Raw genomic sequence first — 22,373 nt, 5'->3', positions numbered from 1 at the left:
TCCAGAATATATAAAGAGCTCACATGCCTCAACAAACAAAAGACAAATAACTCAATTAAAAAATGGGCAGAGGAACCGAACAGACAGTTCTGCGAAAAAGAAATACAGATGGCCAACAGACACATGTAAAGATGCTCCACATCGCTAATTATCAGAGAAATGCAAATTAAAACTACAATGAGTTATCACCTCACACCAGTAAGGATGGCTGCCATCCAAAAGACAAACAACAACAAATGTTGGCGAGGTTGTGGAGAAAGGGGAACCCTCCTACACTGCTGGTGGGAATGTAAATTAGTTCAACCATTGTGGAAAGCAGTATGGAGGTTCATCAAAATGCTCAAAACAGACTTACCATTTGACCCAGGAATTCCACTCCTAGGAATTTACCCTAAGAACGTAGCAATCAAGTTTGAGAAAGACAGATGCACCCCTATGTTTATCACAGCACTATTTACAATAGCCAAGAACTGGAAGCAACCTTAATGTCCATTGATAGATGAATGGATAAAGAAGATGTGGTACATATACACAATGGAATACTACTCAGCCATAAGAAGAGGGAAAATCCTACCATTTGCAGCAACATGGATGGAGCTGGAGGGTATTATGCTCAATGAAATAAGCCAAGTAGAGAAAGACATATACCAAATGATTTCACTCATCTGTGGAATGTAAGAACAAAGGAAAAGCTGAAGGAACAAAACAGCAGCGGTATCACAGAACCCAAGAATGGACCAGCAGGTACCAAAGGGAAAGGGACTGGGGAGGATGAGTGGGTAGGGAGGGATAAGGGTGGGGGAAGAAGAAGGGGGTATTAAGATTAGCATGCATGAGGGGGTGGGAGAAAGGGGAAGGCTGTACAACACAGAAAAGACAAATGGTGATTCTACAACATTTTGCTATGCTGATGGACAGTGACTGTAAAGGGGTTTATAGGGGGGACCTGGTATAGGGGAGAGTCTAGTAAGCATAATATTGGTCATATAAGTGTAGATTAATGATAACAAAAAAAAAGAAAGAAAGAAAAGGGGGATTACTCCCTGATAGGATAAAACTAACTGTAAATCAATGATTAATGCATGCTTTAAATATCCTTAATCTTGACCACTTAAAGGGTGTCAGATAATCGGCTATGGAGGTACATTTTTCTGACAATATTCCTTTCTCTTAATTGGTGACCTCCAATGAGTTCTACACAATGGTATAAAGGGCATATAAAAGTGTAGGCAAAGGGTCTGTTTGTGTTTATACAGAGGATCAAAGACTAATTTGGCTACCCAGAAAATGAACTAAGATATGATATGAAAAAGAACTTCCAACATCAGCACTCTCTGGAAGACTCATACCAGAAGAGGATCATCAAAAAACCCCAACAAAGATCCATGTGCTGCTACAGCTGTAGATGCACTTATCCCACCGGTTCCTGGACTTGCCATGGGAATGAAGAAGGAGATATCTAAGCTGGCCTGTGCATACAGTAAAACAACAAATTTGACTGGATCTATACTATTGGAACTCAACCAAGAATTAGGAGAAGTGCAAGTTGTAGTGCTCCAAAATCTTACAACTACAGACTATCTACTGTTAAAAGAACACATGGGATGTGAACAGTTCCCAGGAATGGGTTGTTTTAATTTGTCTGATTTCTCTCAGACTGTTCAAGTACAGTTGGACAATATCCATCATATCATAGATAAATTTTCACAAATGCCTAGGATGCCTAACTGGTTTTCTTGGTTTCACTGGAGATGGCTGGTAATTATAGATTTGCTTTGGTTATGTAACTGTATTCCTATTATGTTAATGTGTGTGCACATTTATTTAGTAGTTTAAAACCTATACATGCTTAAGTTACTCTACAAGAAGATATGTCAAAGAAATAATCAATCTTCCCATGTTTTCTTCCGCCTGCTACTTCTATAGCTTTTCTTCTACTTCCTAATTACAACCCTTAAATAGAATTCGTGCCTCATATCGATTTTACCAAGTATCATAATTCCTCCAAGTGGTAAAGATACCTCAAGACAAATGCTGGGCATAGAAGCCACAGGGCATAAATCTGCAAAGAAGTAAAAGCTAACCTTTTCAAACAGTATGGCTTCTCTCTCACTTACCAATTTTACATTTCCCTGTATGGCCCCGGAAGATGACTGGTTAGCCAGAGAAGGGTAAGATTCCTCAAGGGAGGAACAACCTAAGACAGGCACAGTCGCAGGGGGGCCATCAGGTGAGAAATTGGGGATCAATAGAGGTGAGGCCTAGAACCTCACCCCCCCCTGTTTTGAGAGAAATCTTCTTCATGCATGGATGTTTTATTGCCCTTGTCTCGCTTGGATTAACGCATAGTCTACAGGCACACACCTGATCATCCACATTTGCTCTCTTACAACACTAAACTATGTTTTCTACCTTTATCTTGCATCTACCTACCACTTCAGCATTTTATTAAAAATAATAATAATTATAGTAATAATAATAATAACAGGAGAAATGTGGGATTCACATATAAATCAAGTATAAAAATCAAATGTATATTCATATTTGACCTGATTGTTTATAGTTCATAATGCGTGATAAAAACCGAAAGTTTCTGTGATGGCTGCCCTTGTACTGTTCACCATGTAAGAACTTATTCACTATGTAAGAATTTGTTCACCATGTAAGAATTTATTCATTATGATGCTTCAGAAGATTGGAGACTGACGAGAATTAGGCTTGGGGTGGATTAATGATTGTGCATTGAGTATTGACTCCCCTATACATAATTTTATTGTTAACAACCATTTGATCAATAAATATGAGAGACGCCCTCTCAAAAAAAAAAAAAGACAGCATTCTTGAAGGTTCCACCTTAATGACATAATCACGTACCAGAGGCTCTACCTCTTAATGCCATCATATTGAACATAAAATTTCAACATGTAAATTTTGGAGGACACAAACCTTCAGACTATAGTATTAAATAAATATTATTCACTGCTGAAAAAGAAAAGCACAGATCCTATCTGGGTTCATTTCTAGCTTTCCAGTTTGGGCAAGATACTTAAACTCACTGTGCCTCAGTTTCTTCATCTATGAAGTTGGATAATAAGAGTATCTACTTCATAAATATTTTAGGAGGATTAAGCTAATATTGATAGGATATCTTTTTTAGCATTGATATTGTTTATAATACATAAAATATTTTTTCAATGCATACTATAAAACACAAGGATTGACAATCTCCCATACTTTGCATATAACTATAATATTTAATTTGGAGAAAATCTCAATTTAAATATGTATTTTTTGCTTTCTAGTGGTTCTTAAGGAGAGTATAATACACCCACACCTCTCCATAACCCTGCCCAGGTAGAGTAGGCACACAAAATATTTGAAAACAGGATATTTAACATTTATTTAAAAATGGTACTTGGCTTTAAAATGTTTAGGCACTCTGTCTTAAATTACAAGACATCTTTCATCATTAAAGTATATTTTAGTGCTGGGAGTGTTATGACCTTCTGTTAAGTTGTGCTTAGCACATATATTGAAAATCCTGTTAAACCTCCTACCAATCAGAAAATCTGTATTGTCTTGACATTTTGCTGTGTGCGTATTACTTCTATAGAAAAGTGTTTAAGGTTAAATAGTTTAATTATTTTCATTATTTTGAATTCATGTACATTCCTACTAACCTTCCTCAGCTGTAGTGGAATATTGTTGTAGTGGAATCACGGAGTTGGATATGGTATTGTTAAGTGTAAATGCATGTGAAAGTCTACAGTTGAATGACCACAGTTGAAATTTCAGTCTGCAAGGTACACAACTCTGGAAAAATGGAATAAATACACTAAAAATCAATCTTTTACCTCTAAAAGTGGTATGATGAAAGAGCCTAAAGAATTTAATCAGTACTTCTTAGATTTAAATTTTTCTTGAGGACAAATGAAATGATTCATAAAGGAAAAATGCTGAGACTGACGTAGAATGTCAACATTAAATTTACCAAGTAAGAACTTTAAAATAAACCAAACTAATTTCTATTTCAATTCACTTCATAAAAGGAAAAACATTTTAATATCAAAAGACAGTTGAAAGAACACAACTTTAGGAAAAAATACAGCTTTATAAAGAATACAGTTAATTTAATGAAAAAAACACTTCCTGTCATATTAATATTTGTTTCATTTTGTTATGGACTGTGCAACAACACTGGTATTTAAAGAACTGGCACTTAATGACTCTTGGATTAAATGAGAGTAAATGGGTCAACATGCTTGGACTAAAACCCTGCCAGTGAGTAAAAGTGTTTTCTTAGGTAAATTTATTCATCCTTCTAATCCTCAGTTTCCTTCCTCTACAAATTGGGGACAATAATACCTTTCTGACAGAGCTCTATATGGATTGATAGTTTTAGCCATTACTCTCAGAGTTTTACATCTATTAATCCATTAAATACATATGATGATTTTATGAGTAGGTTTTATATTCATTCTGCAGATCAGAAAGCTAAGGCAAAGAGAATTTAGGTAACTTGCCATATGCCAAGTATTCAGTAAATATTTTAAACATTCAATAATATTCATTAGTATTATGTATTTTTGTATATAAATATTATAGAAGGATTCTTTAGTTGTATGTGTGTGTCTCAAATATTGTATATTATATACTACATAAGTAGTACATATTTCTATATAATATAAATATATTTGTATAATTTAATATAAAAATACATATTCAAAAAATACATACATAATATATAAATATTCACGAATATTGGCATTTTTCAATTGTTAGTTACTCAACACTTGTACATTGATCATATTTGCTTAATAAGAATACCATCATAACATTATTACTGTTCCTGTTGTTATTAATACCTCTAGTACTGATGTTTTAAATATCTGTATTTTACATTATCCTGAATGCAAATATTAAGCCTCTTGAGCAAATATCAGAATTATTACTATTTGTAGCATTAACCTCATTGGTTCTCTACATTGAATTCTCTTCTTCTTATGGGGTGAGGCAATAAGAACCAGGTCGACAGACTTCTTTGTTGTAACAAAATACAGGAACCCTGAAAATATGAATCTGGGAGTTTATATATACACTGTTCCTCTCCTCTTAAGAGAGTAACAAAATTTTCCTAAAGCAAATAAATTCTCCAAGAAAAGAGAAGGGGAAGATCTTGGGTTCTTGCCCTCGAATGTAATGTTATTTAATGTTAAGTAATGTGCTGATTGTAATGTAATGGTATGTTTCCAGAGTTCTGGGTTTTATTCCCCTTTAAAGTAACACATCTTTAAAGAGATAAATCTCTTCAGGCTTCTCTCACTAATCATTTGTCATCATTTCACTTCCAAGGTGTCATTTCATACAAGTTCCAAAAAAATTTGCTCAGAAAGTCATAAGTGTGCAGAAATACCTAAATATTCACTTCCTGCCAGTATAGTGTTTAGTAGGTACTCAGCAAATGATGGCTAGAAAAATCACTATTATTGAACTCACAGTTCTCCATACTTTATTTTAGTCTCTTAGTATTCCTCCTGCATAAGGAAGCTTTACCTTTTTATTTTAATTTGCAGTTTCAGGAGAATTGAAGGGTGAAGATATTATATATAAATACATTCATTTAATAATTCCTTCAAATTTTATGGTATTATTTAGTAATTAAAACTTGTTAAATTAATAAAATGCTTTCATTTGAGTCTATTCCTGTCTTTTGCCTCCCCTTAGTGTCCTGCAGAAACTTAGAAAGACCTCATTGATTTCATTACTAAAACACTACTTATACATAATAGTCATTGAGCTTACTTAGTCTTAGAAGGTATAGAGACTAGGAAGGGAAGTGAAAGAATTTATTTGTGCCTCTGTTCATTGAACAAGTACCATGAAACAGTGATTGATGTTTAGAAATTATCATGGATTTTTAAACTTTAAAACAATCTCCATTGTATCCCGGTTAGTTTCACGGTTCAGCAGTTCTTACTTCTGTCTTGAAGTTTCTTTAGTGTCCTCTCTATTATCTGGGACTGACTGCCAATCTGGCTTGATGTGGGCGTTTAAGAGATAGGATTATGGAGTATAAGTAGCAGAAAATTGGAGATGAAGATCTGAATTCTACTCCAGGTTCTACCACTTACTAGCATAATCTAATTGGAAAATATCTCTGAATATCAGTCTACTCATCCATAAAATGAGGGTAATAAGACTACCTTTCTCATCTTAAGTAGTTGAGGATCTCATAAAATATTGTATATTAAAAGCAACACAGAAAACTTTAAAACATTTATTAAATTTGTAAGAAATTATGGGGTAAGAAGACAACAGACAAAATTTAAATCATCTTAAGACATTGCACGAGAGAGGACACAAATATTACCAGTATCAGGAGTGAAAGAGAAGACATAATCTCAGTTCCTATGAAGCTGGCAAAAATGTGATGATATAAACAATTTCCAACAGTATATTTGATAATTTAGATGAAGTAAATTCATTAAAAAGCAGAATTTACCAGGACTGACAGAAACTAAAAGCAGGGCAAGAAGAATTTCATTGAGCTAATAAAAATGTCCCTTATCTAGGAAGGTTGTTTTTCTTTAAGATACAATTTATGTACAATAAAATGTACATATCTTAAGGGTTAAGTTGGGTGTTGGCAGTTGTATACCTATGCATACACCTTCCAAAACTAGAAAACTCCTTTAATATGTAGCAAACCAATAACTGTTTATTTAGAATGGCTTTTCTTTGTATCTCTATAACTTCAGGGGGAAAATATGTTCCCAGTCTGGGACAAATAACCTTTGAAGCTGAAGTTAGTCAAAGGAAGAAATAAAATGGGAGTAACTTGTTTAATCCTTACAAGAAGTCATCTACTTCTGCTCACCCATGTCTCCTGCTACCCAGCTGCAAAAGACCCCACCATACCTCTCTGTTCCCAGTGCCCACTTGCTCCCTACCCATCTTATAATCGTTTATTCATATAGAGATGGACTACTTCTCTCTACCCAACACCTACTAAGATGTACTAAGGACATGTACTAAGGAGATGTACTAAGGACAGGAGAGAGATTCTGGAAATTTTGCAATTTTACCCACAGTCTCATTTAAAGGTTATTATACAAATGCAAAATCCTTATATTTTATGGTTACTCTTGAAAAGACAAGAAAAAATAAGGTCTCAATTAGAATTATAATCTTAAGCTCTGCTGTTAGAAATAATTTTCCCAGGCTGTAGTACAGAAAGCCCTTTGAAGTCATGGGGATTGTAGTGTAGTGAACAGTAGTTCCCAAAAAGATATGTACCCAATATCCTATGAATATGATCTTAGATAGAAAAGGGGTCTGTGCAGATATAATTAAATTAAGAATGTTTGAGGTATTATTATCCTGGTTTACCTGGGTTGGCCTAAAATCCAATGACAAGTCCCTCTATAATGGAGGAGGTAAAGACACACTGAGGAGAAGTCCATGTAAATACAAGAGAAGGGCATGGTTCTGCAGCCACAACCAAGGAATGCCCGAAGCCACCAGAGACTGGGAGAGAGTCGGAAGGAATCACTCCTAAGTCACAGGGAATGAATGCATGGGTGTAAGGCCATTGGTGGTAAATATGGACAGCGAAGAGCCTACAATCAGTCAGTAGTTAATAAAGGAAAAGGCTATTTCTCAGGCATCTTTCCTTCTTACTAGGAGTGTGTGTGTATGTCTGTGTATGTGTATACACATGTACTATACGGAAGTGTTGGAAACATGTATTATAGGATATCACAGCTCCAAAGAATGAACAGAAGAAAAAATAATAAATATTATTATTATTATTTTTCTTCCAAATGTGAAACCATGGTGCATTGGTCCCTTGCAAAGTAGTAGCAACTTCAAGAAGTGGATTGCTTCCCCCTCTTCTTTTGCTGGAAACAAAAAACCCAAAGAGTTCTCAAGGAAGTTTAAGGAATTAGGATTTAAAAATAAATGAATTATCTCTTATAACTCATTTGTAGAGTTAATAACTCTTAAGAGTCAGTTTTATGAAATCTTAGAAGTTGTGGGTCCAGCAAATCCAGCCACTTCTTAAAAAACTTGTTTGTACAATCAACCTTTGCAGGATTCCTCTACCTGACCCTGCTCTTTATTCCAGACATTGTTAGATGTTATTCTACTCATAAGGGCAGCAAAGATAAGGAATCATTAATAAACACTACTCATTTTTTTATTGTATATAATAACTAGTTTTTCAATATCTATTTACTTAATGAGTTATTTAACATAGAGGTCTTAACTAAAGGTATTATAAAATGCCTTAATTTGTGAAATATTCTAAAAGCATCTTTTATTGTTTGTTCTTTGTTGCTATACCCTGATTTTTCCTGCCTCCTGATTTGTCTGGAAAGTGTGAGGTAACAAAGTGAAACATAAACACAGTTTAATGACTCTTGGCATTTATTAAGAGGTTAGAAAGGCACATATTCAATGATTTAAAAAGGCAATATACATAAAGGAGAATAGCTTGAAGAAAGTCCAGAATATAAAGACTGGATCCTCTGGAAATATTTCATTGGCATGTAAGAACCTCAAGGCAAAACATATATCAAGAATTCATTCGACTGACTCACACTTTTAAGGCTTGTTTTACAATTATCACAAACACAGAAGTACTTTACAAGAAAAGGCAAAATCTTTTAAGAAATGCATACACACACGAACAGTGAATTTTAACATTGGTTTCCCAATAACTATTTTTTGACTTTGTTAAAGTCTTTTAATCATTTTAATTTCTCATGTTCCACTTTGCATATTTGGGTTGAAGTAAAATTGCTAATGTTCCATCCAGGTCCAAAATTAAGATGCTAGATCAATATGAATAGAACTATAAAGGAGCCTTGAATATTTTCAATATAGCCAGTGCTATGTAGTTTCCCCAGAACTTGAAACAATAACTGAAATGAAAAAATTCAGTGAACTTAGAAAGTAATATCCTAATATTGTTCCACATTTGACCCTTGGATTGTTACACTTCAATTTAAACTCCACATTATCTCAGGTCTGTTTTACTTTGAATGGTAATGAGAATGTTATGTGTCAAAAATTATGGCTGCAATTACCTTTTTCCTCAGCCCAGCACATTATGAATGTCGGTGCCATTCAAAGCCTGCAAATGTTTTAATTTCATATGTTAAATTTAAGTATTAATGTGCATATTCCCTTACTGTAGAAAGGAGGATATTGCCATGAGGAAAGTGCACATGGGACTTTTTAGATTCAATTTTATTTAGTCTAAGCAGGGAGTCTTTGATTACATCCTTTAAATTGTACATAGTGTGTATGCTACTTATGTAGAGAAGACTATGGCTTGGAGGGAATTGGAACAAAAGGTGGGGGAATCATCCTTTCTCACTTAAATTCAAAAGCACAAAATCTTGGGCTGTGGAGAAGTTTGGCAGTAAGGAGGAGGTGTGGCAGAGGACTGAAAGTATGTGGGCTGTGTAGTCAGATAAATGTAGGTTTGAATCCAGGCTCTAGCATTTACTTATGGTATGATCTTGAGCTAGTGTCTGAAACATTGGTTCTCAACTCCCCCATTTGTAAATTTGTAATTTTTTTTCTGTCCTAAAGCTTCATGTGTTTCTGTATTTTCTACATTAATGAGATTTGTATTCACTCATGAAATGCTTGCAATCTTGACTCCTTTTTAAGACTTCCATAAGCACAACTAACTTTATTTCTTTAACATTTATCCGATTGATCTTCTCTTTATTTCTACTACCACTGTCCTGATTGTCCTGATTTAGTCTCTCACTCTTTCTCGGTGTATTACTGCAAAAGCCTTCTGTCTAACTTCCTGTTTTCCATCATATCTCTTTTAAATTTATACCTCACATATGTGCTGGTGTGTGTTATTATTGTCAATACATGAAAATATCACTTGTTCTATTCAAAACCCTCCAAGGTCTTCCTGTCACTTACAGAAATGATTTTCAAACTTTGTTTTAGCCATTGTAGATTTTTTTAAAAAATTCACATAGAGTTTGACTTACAAACTCTGTTTCCAGTAACTTAATTTTAAAAATTCTGTTGGTTACACAGAAAAGCAATTCATGACAAGTGTGATAAAAATCAAATACCATCCAATATTTAGTGTAGTTGTTTCCTCCTTACTGAGCATTCTTACATGCTTTGTTTCTTTGCTTGATCCTGACATGAATTCTCTGATGGTAGAAGGCCAGGTATATTTACACTTCAACATTGTGGCTGATGATATTAAGATTGAGAGATTATTGACTTACTCAAGGTTGTCTGACAATTTTAGACAGTTTTAATAAGAAAAGGGTCCCAAGCCTTAAATGCCTCATAGTATAGTAGGACAAACAGAAATATAACAAAAATGTAATGTAATACATGATGAATAAAAGTAAATACAAAGTGATACAGAAACACTGACAAGAGAACAATGAACTTTGATAGTCGGTGAGGATCAATAAAAGCGATTATAGAAAGAAGCTTAGTAACTAGATGGAGGAAGGACTCCCAGGCAGAAGAAATGGCATAAATAAAGGGACAGAGATGGTAAAAGGAAGGGTGGATTCAAAGTTTGGAGAACCTCTTGCTCTGACATAAAAAGAAGCTATATGGAAATAGTGCAAATTAATTTATGTAAAAGGAATTATTTAAAGGTAAAATAAGAAAGGTAGTCTAGGACTTGTTTGTGGAATGTCATATGAATAACTGGACTTTGTTCTAGAGACAATAAGGATCATAATTTGAGAAAAGTAATATGTAACTAGATTTGGCAATGAATAAGAACTTGTAGAGAATTGTCCAAGTGTACAGATTCAGAGGGAATTGGTTAGTGCAGTTCTGTGGTACAGAGGATGAGAGAAATTGGAGTTAAGAATGGTATACAAATCTCATATTTTGGCAATATACAGGTATTATGCTATCATTCAAGGTAAGAAATGAAGATAACAAAGGGGAAACAGGATTATGATTTGAAATTGTAATTGCTTTGTGTGAAAGATCTCATAGACACACACAAACAATAAGCTAAAAATAGGGATCAAGCCTAGAAATAAAGATTTGAGAACTCTAAATCTGATGTTGGTAGTTGAAGCCAGAAAAGTAGACACAACCACCTAGGAATCCTTTGAAAAGGAGAAGACTGAGAGTAAACCACCTAGAAACAATAGTAAGCTTCAAAAAGAAAAAAAGGATTTCCAGTTATAGTTGGAGAATAATATACAAATGGAGAACTGGGGGAATCAAATCATGGACTTTAAACAAAAAAGTTGAAAGAAGGAGTTGTGTACTCAGTATTGTTTAATATTACAGAGAAGAAAGTATGTTAGGGACTGAGGAGAAGAGTGGAGTATTAAACCAGATTATGGTTAGATTTTTCTTGTAATATCTTTTCTTCTGTGCTATTCTTACTAATCTCCAAGAGGCAGACATGCAATATTGCTTCCAATATCTTGATTTAATCCTTCATTTCAGTCTGTCCATGAATTATTCTAAACAGAAGTGCTTTCTAAGTGGTCAGTGGTGTTTTATTTCCTTCAGTTCTTCTACAGATGGGAGCCATTATTAAACAGCCATCATTCATAATGTAAGAGCAGTAGAAAACTTTCACAAAGCATATATCCTTCTTTTTAATCCTTTCATTATTTTTAATGTCAGGACCCAAAAGTACCTATTTATGAATGATAAACATTATATATATATATATATATATAAGGAAAAGAATGGTGGTTATCTTAATATTTTCAAAGACTGTGATGTTTGATCTGTATGTGTCCAAATCCCATTAATTCCATGAAATTAAGGATCATGTCCTGCATTTAGCAGCATGGGCATATAGTAAGTGTTACATAGAACTTTTTTTTATTAAAGTGTCATTAATATACAATCTTATATTGGTTTCAAATGTACATCACAGTAGTTCAACAGTCCCCATGGTCAACTTATATTGTGATTACAAATTATTGGGCCCCTTTATCCTCTTCCCCTTCCCCCTGTACGCATCCAAACCCTTCCCCCTTGGTAACCACTAATCACTTCTCAATGTTTATAAGTCTACTGGTGTTTTGCTCCTTCTGTCTTGCTTTGTTTTTATATTCCTCTAATAAGTATTTTTTAAATGATTAAATAAGCAAGGAACTAGAAGGAAAGAATGATATGGCAAAAGGCAGGTAAAGGAATAAGAGAAAGAAGAGGATTATTTTGAAGAGTAAGGCACATATTGATAATTTAAATTAATATGTTCTGTTACTAAATAATTGATAGCTCAATAAAAAACCTCATTAATTATAACTCACAATTAATATTCTTAAGGCATCATTCGATTTCAGGCTGACTGACATTTTACCTTTACACTATTTATGAAGTTTTGCTAAGTAAACAAACAAGCCAAATTATTTTAAGAAGTTTATTTAAAACTACTCATGAGGCAAACTTTTAAGGACTTTAAGCTTTACTATTAAATAAAAGTGAATACCAAATTATCCTTGTCATACTTTCACTAAAGTCAATTCAAAGGTATCACTATTTGGAAAAATAAACATATGTAAATGTAACCTGTGCACTGTTTTTTTTTTAATTATTTTTATTTTTTTGAAGAACATTATGTTTACTAGGCTCTCCCCTACCCCAAGTCCCCGCCACAAACCCCATTACAGGCACCGTCCATCAGCATAGTAAGATGCTGAGAATCACTACTTGTCTTCTCTGTGTTTCAAAGCCCTCCCCTTTCCCCCACCCCCCACATTATACATGCTAATCATAATACCCCCTTTCTTCTTCCCCACCCTTGTCCCTTCCTACCCTCCTATTCTCCCCAGTCTCTTTCACATTGGTAACTGTTAGTCCATTCTTGGGTTCTGTGATTCTGCTGCTGTTTTGTTCTTCAGTTTTTCTTTTGTTCTTATACTCCACAGATGAGTGAAATCATTTGGTGTTTGTTTTTCTCCGCTTGGCTTATTTCACTGAGCATAATACCCTCTAGCGCCATCCATGTTGTTGCAAATGGTAGGATTTGTTTTCTTCTTATGGCTGAATAATATTCCATTGTGTGTATGTACCACATCTTCTTTATCCATTCATCTACTGATGGACACTTAGGTTGCTTCCATATCTTGGCTATTGTAAATAGTGCTGTGATAAACATAGGGGTGCATCTGTCTTTTTCAAACTGGAGTGCTGTATCCTTAAGGTAAATTCCTAGAAGTGGAAATACTGGGTCAAATGGTAAGTCTATTTTGAGCATTTTGAGGAACTTCCATATTTCTTTCCACAATGGTTGAACTAATTTACATTCCTACCAGCAGTGTAGGAGGGTTCTCCTTTCTCCGCAACCTTGCCAACATTTGTTGTTGTTTGTCTTTTGCATGGTAGCCATCCTTACTGGTGTGAGGTGATATCTCATTGTGGTTTTAATTTGCATTTCTCTGATAACTAGCGATGTGGAGCATCTTTTCATGTGTCTGTTGGCCATCGGAATTTCTTCTTTGGAGAACTGTCTGTTCAGCTCCTCTTCCCATTTCTTAATTGGATTATTTGCTTTTTGTTTGTTGAGGAGTGTGAGCTCTTTATATATTTTGAATGTCAAGCCTTTATCGGATCTGTCATTTATAAAAATATTCTCCCATACTGTAGGGTACCTTTTTGTTCTATTGATGTTGTCCTTTGCTGTACAGAAGCTTTTCAGCTTGATATAGTCCCACTTGTTCATTTTTGCTTTTGTTTTCCTTGCCCGGGGAGATATGTTCATGAAGAAGTCGCTAATGTTCACATCCAAGAGATTTTAGCCTATGATTTTTTTCTAAGAGTTTTATAGTTTCATGACTTACATTCAGGTCATTGATCCATTTTGAATTTACTTTTGTGTATGGGGTTAGACAGTGATCCAGTTTCATTCTCTTACATGTAGCTATCCAGTTCTGCCAGCACCATCTATTGAAGAGACTGTCATTTCTCCATTGTATGTCCATGGCTCCTTTATCAAATATTAATTGATCATATATGTTTGGGTTAATGTCTGGAGTCTCTATTCTGTTCCACTGGTCGGTGGCTCTGTTCTTGTGCCAGTACCAAATTTTCTTGATTACTATGGCTTTGTAGTAGTGCTTGAAGTTGGGGAGTGAGATCCCCACCACGTTATTCTTCTTTCTCAGGATTGCTTTGGCTATTTGGGATCTTTGGTGTTTCCATATTAATTTTTGAACTATTTGTTCCAGTTCATTGAAGAATGTTGTTGGTAATTTGATAGGGATTGCATCAAATCTGTATATTGCTTTGGGCAGGATGGCCATTTTGACGATATTAATTCTTCCTAGCCAAGAGCATGGGATGAGTTTCCATTTGTTAGTGTCCTCTTTAAATTCTCTTAAGAGTGTCTTATAATTTTCAGGGTATAGGTCTTTCACATCTTTGGTTAGATTTATTCCTAGTTATTTTATTCTTTTTGATGCAATTGTGAATGGAATTGTTTTCCTGATTTCTCTTTCTATTGGCTCATTGTTAGTGTATAGGAAAGCCACAGATTTCTGTGTGTTAATTTTGTATCCTGCAACTTTGTTGTATTCCGATATCAGTTCTAGTCATTTTGGAGTGGAGTCTTTAGTGTTTTTTATGTACTGTATCATGTCATCTGCAAATAGTGACAGTTTTTCTTCTTTACCAATCTGGATTCCTTGTATTTCTTTGTTTGGTCTAATTGCTATGGCTAGGGCCTCCAGTACTATGTTTAATAACAGTGGGGAGCATGGGCATCCCTGTCTTGTTCCTGATCGCAGAGGAAAAGCTTTCAGCTTCTTGCTGTTAAGTATGATGCTGGCTGTGGGTTTATCATATATGGCCTTTATTATGTTGAGGTACTTGCCCTCTATAGCCATTTTGCTGAGAGTTTTTATCATGAATGGGTGTTGAATTTTGTCGAATGCTTTTTCAGCATCAATGGAGATGATCATGTGGTTTTTGTCTTTTTTTTGTTGATGTGGTGGATGATGTTGATGGATTTTTGAATGTTGTACCATCCTTGTATCCCTGGGATGAATCCCAGTTGGTTGAGGTGTATGATCCTTTTGATATATTTTTGAATTTGGTTTTCTAATATTTTGTTGAGTATTTTTGCATCTACGTTCATCAGGGATATTGGTGTGTAATTTTCTTTTTTGGTGGGGAACTTCCCTGGTTTTGGTATTAGGGTGATGTTAGCTTTATAGAGTGAGTTTGGGAGTACTCCCCCTATTCTATTTTTTGGAAAACTTTAAGGAGAATGGGTATTATATCTTCTCTGTATGTCTGATAAAATTCTTAGTCAAATCCGTCCGGCCCAGGGGTAGTTTTTTGATTACCGCTTCAATTTCTTTGCTGGTAATTGGTTTATTTAGATTTTGTGTTTCTTCCTTGGTCAGTCTTGGAAGGTTGTATTTTTCTTGGAAGTTGTCCATTTCTTCTAGTTTTTCCAGCTTCTTAGCATATAGGTTTTCATAGTAGTCTCTAATAATTCTTTGTATTTTTGTTTGGTCCATCATGATGTTTCCTTTCTCATTTCTGATTCTGCTGATGTGTGTTGATTCTCTTTTTCTCTTAATAAGTCTGGCTAGAGGCTTATCTATTTTGTTTATTTTCACAAAGAACCAGCTCTTGGTTTCATTGATTTTTTCTATTGTTTTATTCTTCTCAATTTTGTTTATTTCTTCTTTGATCTTTGTTATATCCCTCCTTCTGCTGACTTTAGGCATCATTTGTTCTTCTTTTTCCAATTTTGATAGTTGTGATGTTAGACTATTCATTTGGGTTTGTTCTTCATTCTTTAAATATGTCTGGATTGCTATATACTTTCCTCTTAAGGCTGCTTTTGCTGCATCCCACAGAATTTGGGGCTTTTTGTTGTTGTTGTCATTTATTTCGATATATTGCTGGATCTCCATTTTAATTTGGTCATTGATCCATTGACTATTTAGAAGCGTGTTGTTAAGCCTCCATGTGTTTGTGAGCCTTTTTGCTTTCTTGGTACAATTTATTTCTAGTTTTATGCCTTTGTGGTCTGAAAAGTTGGTTGGTAGGATTTCAGTCTTTTGGAATTTACTGAGGCTCTTTTTGTAGCCTAGTATGTGGTCTATTCTGGAGAATGCTCCATGTGCACTTGAGAAGAATGTGTATCCTGTTGCTTTTGGGTGTAGAGTTCTATAGATGTCTATTAGGTCCATCTGTTCTAGTGTGTTGTTCAGTGCCTCTGTGTCCTTACTCATTTTCTGTCTGGTGGATCTGTCCTTTGGAGTGAATGGTGTGTTGAAGTCTCCTAAAATAAATGCATTGCATTCTATTTCCTCCTTTAGTTCTCTTAATATTTGTTTCACATATGCTGGTGCTCCTGAGTTGGGTGCATATATATTTATAATGGTTATATCCTCTTGTTGGACTGAGCCCTTTATCGTTATGTAATGTCCTTCTTTATCTCTTGTTACTTTCTTTGTTTTCAAGTCTATTTTGTCTGATACTCGTACTGCAATTCCTGCTTTTTTCTCCCTATTGTTTAAATGAAATATCTTTTTCCATCCTTTGACTTTTAGTCTGTGCATGTCTTTGGGCTTGAGGTGAGTCTCTTGTAAACGGCATATAGATGGGTCTTGTTTTTTTATCCATTCAGTGTCTCTATGTCTTTTGATTGGTGCATTCAGTCCATTTACATTTAGGGTGATTATCGATAGGTATGTACTTATTGCCATTTCAGGCTTTAGATTCATGGTTACCAAAGGTTCCAGGTTACTTTCCTTACTATCTAAGAATCTAACTTAACTCACTTAGTATGCTCTGATAAACACAATCTAAAGGTTCTTTTCTATTCCTCCTCCTTTTTCTTCCTCCTTCATTTTTTATATATTAGGTATCAGATTCTACACTTTTTCTCTATCCCTTGATTGGCTTTGGGGATAGTCAATTTAATTTTGCATTTGCCTCACAATCAGCTGCTCCACCCTCCCTACCATGATTTTACTACCTCTCGTGACAGCTATCCAACCCTAGGAACACTTCCATCTATAGCAGTCCCTCCAAAATAGACTGTAGAGATGGTTTGTGGGAGGTAAACTCTCTCAGCTTTTGCTTATCTGGAAATTGTTTAATCCCTCCTTCAAATTTAAATGATAATCTTGCCAGATAAAGTAATCTTGGTTCCAGGCCGTTCTGCTTCATGGCATTAAGTACATCATGTCACTCCCTTCTGGCCTATAAGGTTTCTGCTGAGAAGTCTGTTGTTAATCTGATGGGCTTTCCTTTGTATGTGATCTTATTTCTGCCTCTGGCTTCTTTTAACAGTCTGTCCTTATACTTGATGTTTCCCATTTTAATTACTATGTTTCTTGGTGTTGTCTTCCTTGGGTCCCATGGGAGGGGGATCTGTGAAGTTTTCAGCAACTACCTTCTCAAAGACACTTTCTATCCCTTTTTCTCTCTCTTCTTCTTCTGGTATCCCTATAATGTGAATATTTTTCCGCTTGGATTGATCACACAGTTCTGTCAATATTCTTTCATTTTTAGAGATCCTTTTTTCTCTCTGTGCCTCAGCTTCTTTGTATTCCTCTTCTCTAGTTTCTATTTCATTTATTGTCTCCTCCACTATATCCAACCTGCTTTTAATACCCTCCATCGTGTTCTTTAATGATTGGATTGGATCTCTGACCTGAATTCATTCCTGAGTTCTTGGATGTCTTTCCGTACCTCCATTAGGATGTTGATTATTTTTATTTTGAACTCCCTTTCAGGAAGAGTCACCAGGTCCATATCATTTAAATCTTTATCGGGAGTTGTATTAACGATTTTACTCTGGACAAGGTTCCTGTGGTGTTTCATTTTTGTATATGGTGCCCTCTTGTGTCCAGAAGCTCTATTCTGGAGCTGCTGAGCCCCTGAAGCAATGTCAGTGGTTGCAGGGGAGCAGTACTGGGGGAGGAAATAGCTTTTCCCTGCCTCCTGGCTCCTGTGCCTTTCTCCACTGCCTGAGCCAGTGGGCCGGGTACACAGGTGTAAGTTTATGTCCCAGAGCTGCCAGATATGGATCCCTGCTTTCCAAAAGCAGCCAGAATCCCAGTCTCCCCAGGAACTCTTCCTGTATTAATTTTCCAACCTGGTAGTCATGCGAGTCTCATGAAAGCACCATGAAATGTAGGTTTGTGCTCCCAGCGCAGATATCCAGAGCTAGGTATTCAGCAGTCCCAGGCCCTCCACTCCCTCCCCCGTCCATTTGTCTTCCTCCTGCCAGTGAGCTGGGGTGGGGGAGGGGCTCGGGTCGTGCGGAGTCATAGCTCTGGTACGTTACCCCGTTTGCTGAGGTCTGCTCTTTTCTCCAGGTGTGTGCAGTCTGACCCGTCCTATTTCCTGTTGCTCTCTAAGGATTAGTTCCACCAATTAAATTTTCTAATTGTATCCAGTTTTAGGAGGAAACCTCTGTCTCTCTTCTCATGCTGCCATTTTTAATCCTGGAACTGTGCACTGTTTTTCATGGAATCCTAGATGGGGGTCTTTGAATTTCCTTTAGTTCAGCATCCTATGGTAATCACCCCCTCCCACCACCCTCACCTTCATCATTATGATATTTATTGATTTTAGCAACATCTTCAATGCCATTAACATAGTATCTTCTATGTAGCAGATATTAGAGAGTTCATAACATCTCTGTGAAGTATGTTATTATCTAAGATTTTAGAAGGCTAACTAATCTTTGGAGATTAAGATGCTTCAAAGAACACAATTGAAAACGAAATTTTTACATGTTTCTATGTTGACTGCTTGATATACCTCTAAAAACCCCACTGATAAACAAAATGAGATTTATTAGACTTATGCAGTAAGAAGTGTACCACATTGACTGTTTTAGTTTCTTAGGACAGATAAAACAAAGCACCACATATTGAATGACTTAAATGTTAGTTCCTTCTGAGGTCTGTGACAAAAAATCTGTCCCAAGCCTTTTTTTGCCTAGCTTCTGGTGGTTTTTAGCAATCTTTAGAGTTCCTTGGCTGGTAAACCCATTACTCCAATCTCTGCCTTAGTGTTCATATGATTTTTCTCCCTGTGTGTACATCCAACTCCAAATTTCCTCCTTTTATAAGGACACAAGTCGTATTGTACCAGGAACCCATTCTACTCCAGTAAGACCTTGTTTTAACCTAGATAGTTAATCTGCAACAACCTCTTTCCAAAAAAGTCACATTCTGAGATACTAAAGGTTAGAATTTCAGCATGAATTATTCAACCTATTACACCAAGTCTCAGTAGTCTCTCAAAATGGGGAAATTGAGGAAAGGGGCATTTATGATATTTTAGCTTGGGTGGTGTGGTTTTATAGCAAATCTTTAACAATAGAGTACTAGTTGGAACTGGGCAGAGTTTCTGCAAATTAATTTTAGATTGGTAGGCAAAATGAGAAGAGGAACATACAAGTTTTAATGAATAAACTGTTATCTTTGATAGGCTAGCTATTTGGTTGATATGTGGTCTTATTATCAAAGTGGCTATATGCTGGAGCAAAGAGTTAGTTACTTTTGTTTGACCATAGTGTTGTTCAAAATAGGGTGTGAAGAATATGTCTGATCACAATATTGTTTAATATATAGGGAACTGTAATCATGTTGATTTCATTTCTCATATGTAAGACTTTAGAGTTTATCAACACATCATCTTTTTTTTCCCACCATTGATGTATCTCAAAGTAGTCTGTTCTGCTGTTGGAGTGCTCTAATAAGTCTAATAGAATTCAGCTTAAGTTTGTTATTCAGTTGCAGTCATTGTTGGTGTAGACTGGGTTGAATCGTTCTTCTCCATTGTAGCCTTCAGAGAAATATCTATCAATAACACATATCCTGTCCCAGGTATTCTATTTTCTAGACAAATAATCCTCATTAATTCAGGTTTTCAAGTGTAAGCTCTATTTATATGGTAAATAATAATAATTTCATGAGATGCTAATAATGTCAATAACTGTAAGAGCATTGTTTTAGATAGTGTCCTAGTCCATTTGGGCTGCTATAACAAAATATCACAGACTGAGGGTCTTCTAAACAACAGAAATTTATTTCCTGTAGTTCTGGAGTCTGGAGGTCCAAGATCAGGGTACAAGCATTGTTAGATCCCTCTTCCAGGTTGCAGACTACTAGTTATATTCTCATATAGGGGAAGAGGGTAGAAAGTTCTTTCTGTGGAACATCTTTCATAGGAGTACTAATCCCAACTATGAGGATTAGCCCTCATGATCTAATCACCTTCCAAAGGTCCCACCTCCCAATACCAATACTTTGGAGATGAGGATTTCGGTGTACAAATTTTGGAAGGTCACAAATATTCAGACCATAACAGATAGTAACATTCTCTCATATCTTCTTCCATTCTGAAATTTGTCCATCCCTGCATGTACAAAAATGACTAATTGCAGTATCTCTGATTCATTTCAACCATCTTATCACTAAGGTCCTGATACAACATGTTACCATTTTATTGACAGCATGTAAAACTATGAGACTCTTCTACTCAAAATATATCTTAGAATTGTTTTGAAGTGAGTTTTGCAATATTTAATATGTTATGTACACTTTTACCTAGGCTTCTCTAGTTGGTGATCATATTTATCAAAAACATTCCATTCTATCAGCCTTAAAACATAGAATTGAATATATAAATTAGAGAAAGTGTTTAAGATACTGATTTATAGTCAAGGTATTTTACTCTACATATAAGTCTGCATTTGAATAAAGGGGGACTGCAAATAATTATCTTTTCTGAATAATAAAACATTCTTTTGTAAATACAAATAATGTCAAGACTTATAGAATTCTTCTCATTTTAATTTATAAATATTCTGTGATTTGTTAGATTAGTAGAATTAGTAGAACAACCAACAGAAACCTCAAAGCAATTTAGAGTCCTTTTGAATCTTTAAAGAAAATCCAATAAGCACTTGAAGAAAACAAAATCAATGAAGAGTTTTAAATGTTTATTTTTTGATTTTCCACAGGGTCCAAGTTTTCTCTCTGAGGCCATTTTCTCTATACATGCAACAAGAATTGAAGAAATGGATCCTTTTTTCAACCTTCATGAAACCATTACCAAGGTAGGAGAGGAATGCATTTATGAGCAAGTTTAGTTCTTTTTTGTTGGTAAATGGAGGAAAGAAAATTAACCAATTAAGAGTAATCTATTTATTTGCATTTGTAGAATGAAAGGATTTCAAGTACTTCCTATTATTTTACTAAGGGGTAAACATAATAAGTAATTCAGTCAAGATCAAACAGACCAATAACTGATGATTTGTATTCAAAATCGATCTTCAATAATAAAATAATGAGGTTTTTTTTCCCTTAATCTGAAAGCATATTTCTGGTATATTCTTAGGTATATCCCTTTACTTTAGATTTATAGCAATACAAAGTGGGCCTGTGAATTACTTTATATTCAAAGTTTTGTTTCAGTATTTAAGATACATGATTGTTTCTGGTACTTTTTAGTTGCAATTAAAATGTCTCCTTTTTTAAAAAGAAAAAGACTTCATTTATAATAAATATATATATTTATATTTATATGCAATAAATATTGATGGATACCTATATTTTTACTTAAAACTCTTAGCTGTGAGTTTATAGTATGGAGAAAATTAAATTCTACAGTATGGAGCAAATAAATTTAATATTCTGACATTATATGAATCTTTACATTTACCAACTGTTTAGTAATCTGTCAAATCCTGCCTTTTGGGGAACGAGTTTATAGAGAATATTGACAATTCAGTTCATTTAAAATAATCCATATTTTTATATCATTAGTTAAAAGACTGAATCAGTCTTAAATCTTCTTAGTGAAATTTTACAAGGCTTTTTGCTCCTTTAGAAAGAGTAGTGAATTGACTCAATGAGTGGCAAAATAATGAGCTCAGAATACAAAGATTAGAATGCTCGGTCTACCCTAGTGTTTAAGAGCTGTGTGAATTAATTTTCTTCTGAAATATTGAAATAAGAGAAATTTGGACTACGTTTTACTTGAAATTTTTCTGAACTCAAAATAATCTGAATTTTAACAACAGTTATAATGTTTTCCTTTCCAGTCAATTCTGGTTCCTTGATTTAGTTTTTAATATTATCCATTCTTTGATCACACATTGTTATTTGGCTATAGCAAGATTGAAGTGGCACCTAGATAATAACTCTGTAGTATCCAAAATCTTAACTGTATTCTTAATACTTGTAGAAATGATAGATGGATAGAGAGATAGATAATAGGTAGAATAGATATCCATATATTTGTATGTCTCTGAGTGTGTATATATATAGAGATAGATAGATAGACATATCTCTGTGTACATGTAGATAGGCATATATATGTGTATCTATAGGTTTATATAT

At 34.8% G+C, this 22,373-nt stretch overlaps 1 protein-coding gene across 9 annotated transcripts in view; it reads left to right on the top strand.

Moving 5' to 3' along the window:
- NAALADL2 (N-acetylated alpha-linked acidic dipeptidase like 2) overlaps positions 1-22,373 on the top strand; it is a 1,394,480-nt gene that overhangs the window by 1,180,408 nt on the left and 191,699 nt on the right. For all 9 annotated transcript variants that reach the window (XM_073232064.1, XM_073232060.1, XM_073232062.1 and 6 more), the window contains one exon: positions 20,993-21,088. In XM_073232064.1, the coding sequence (XP_073088165.1) occupies positions 20,993-21,088 (96 nt within the window). The remainder of the gene's footprint in view (positions 1-20,992; positions 21,089-22,373) is intronic.

Source organism: Manis javanica, chromosome 3 (assembly GCF_040802235.1).
Source record: "Manis javanica isolate MJ-LG chromosome 3, MJ_LKY, whole genome shotgun sequence".
In the NCBI taxonomy this organism is placed as follows: domain Eukaryota; kingdom Metazoa; phylum Chordata; class Mammalia; order Pholidota; family Manidae; genus Manis; species Manis javanica.
The sequence above is the reverse complement of the archived record's forward strand: the minus strand, read 5'-3'. Positions and strand labels throughout refer to the sequence as shown.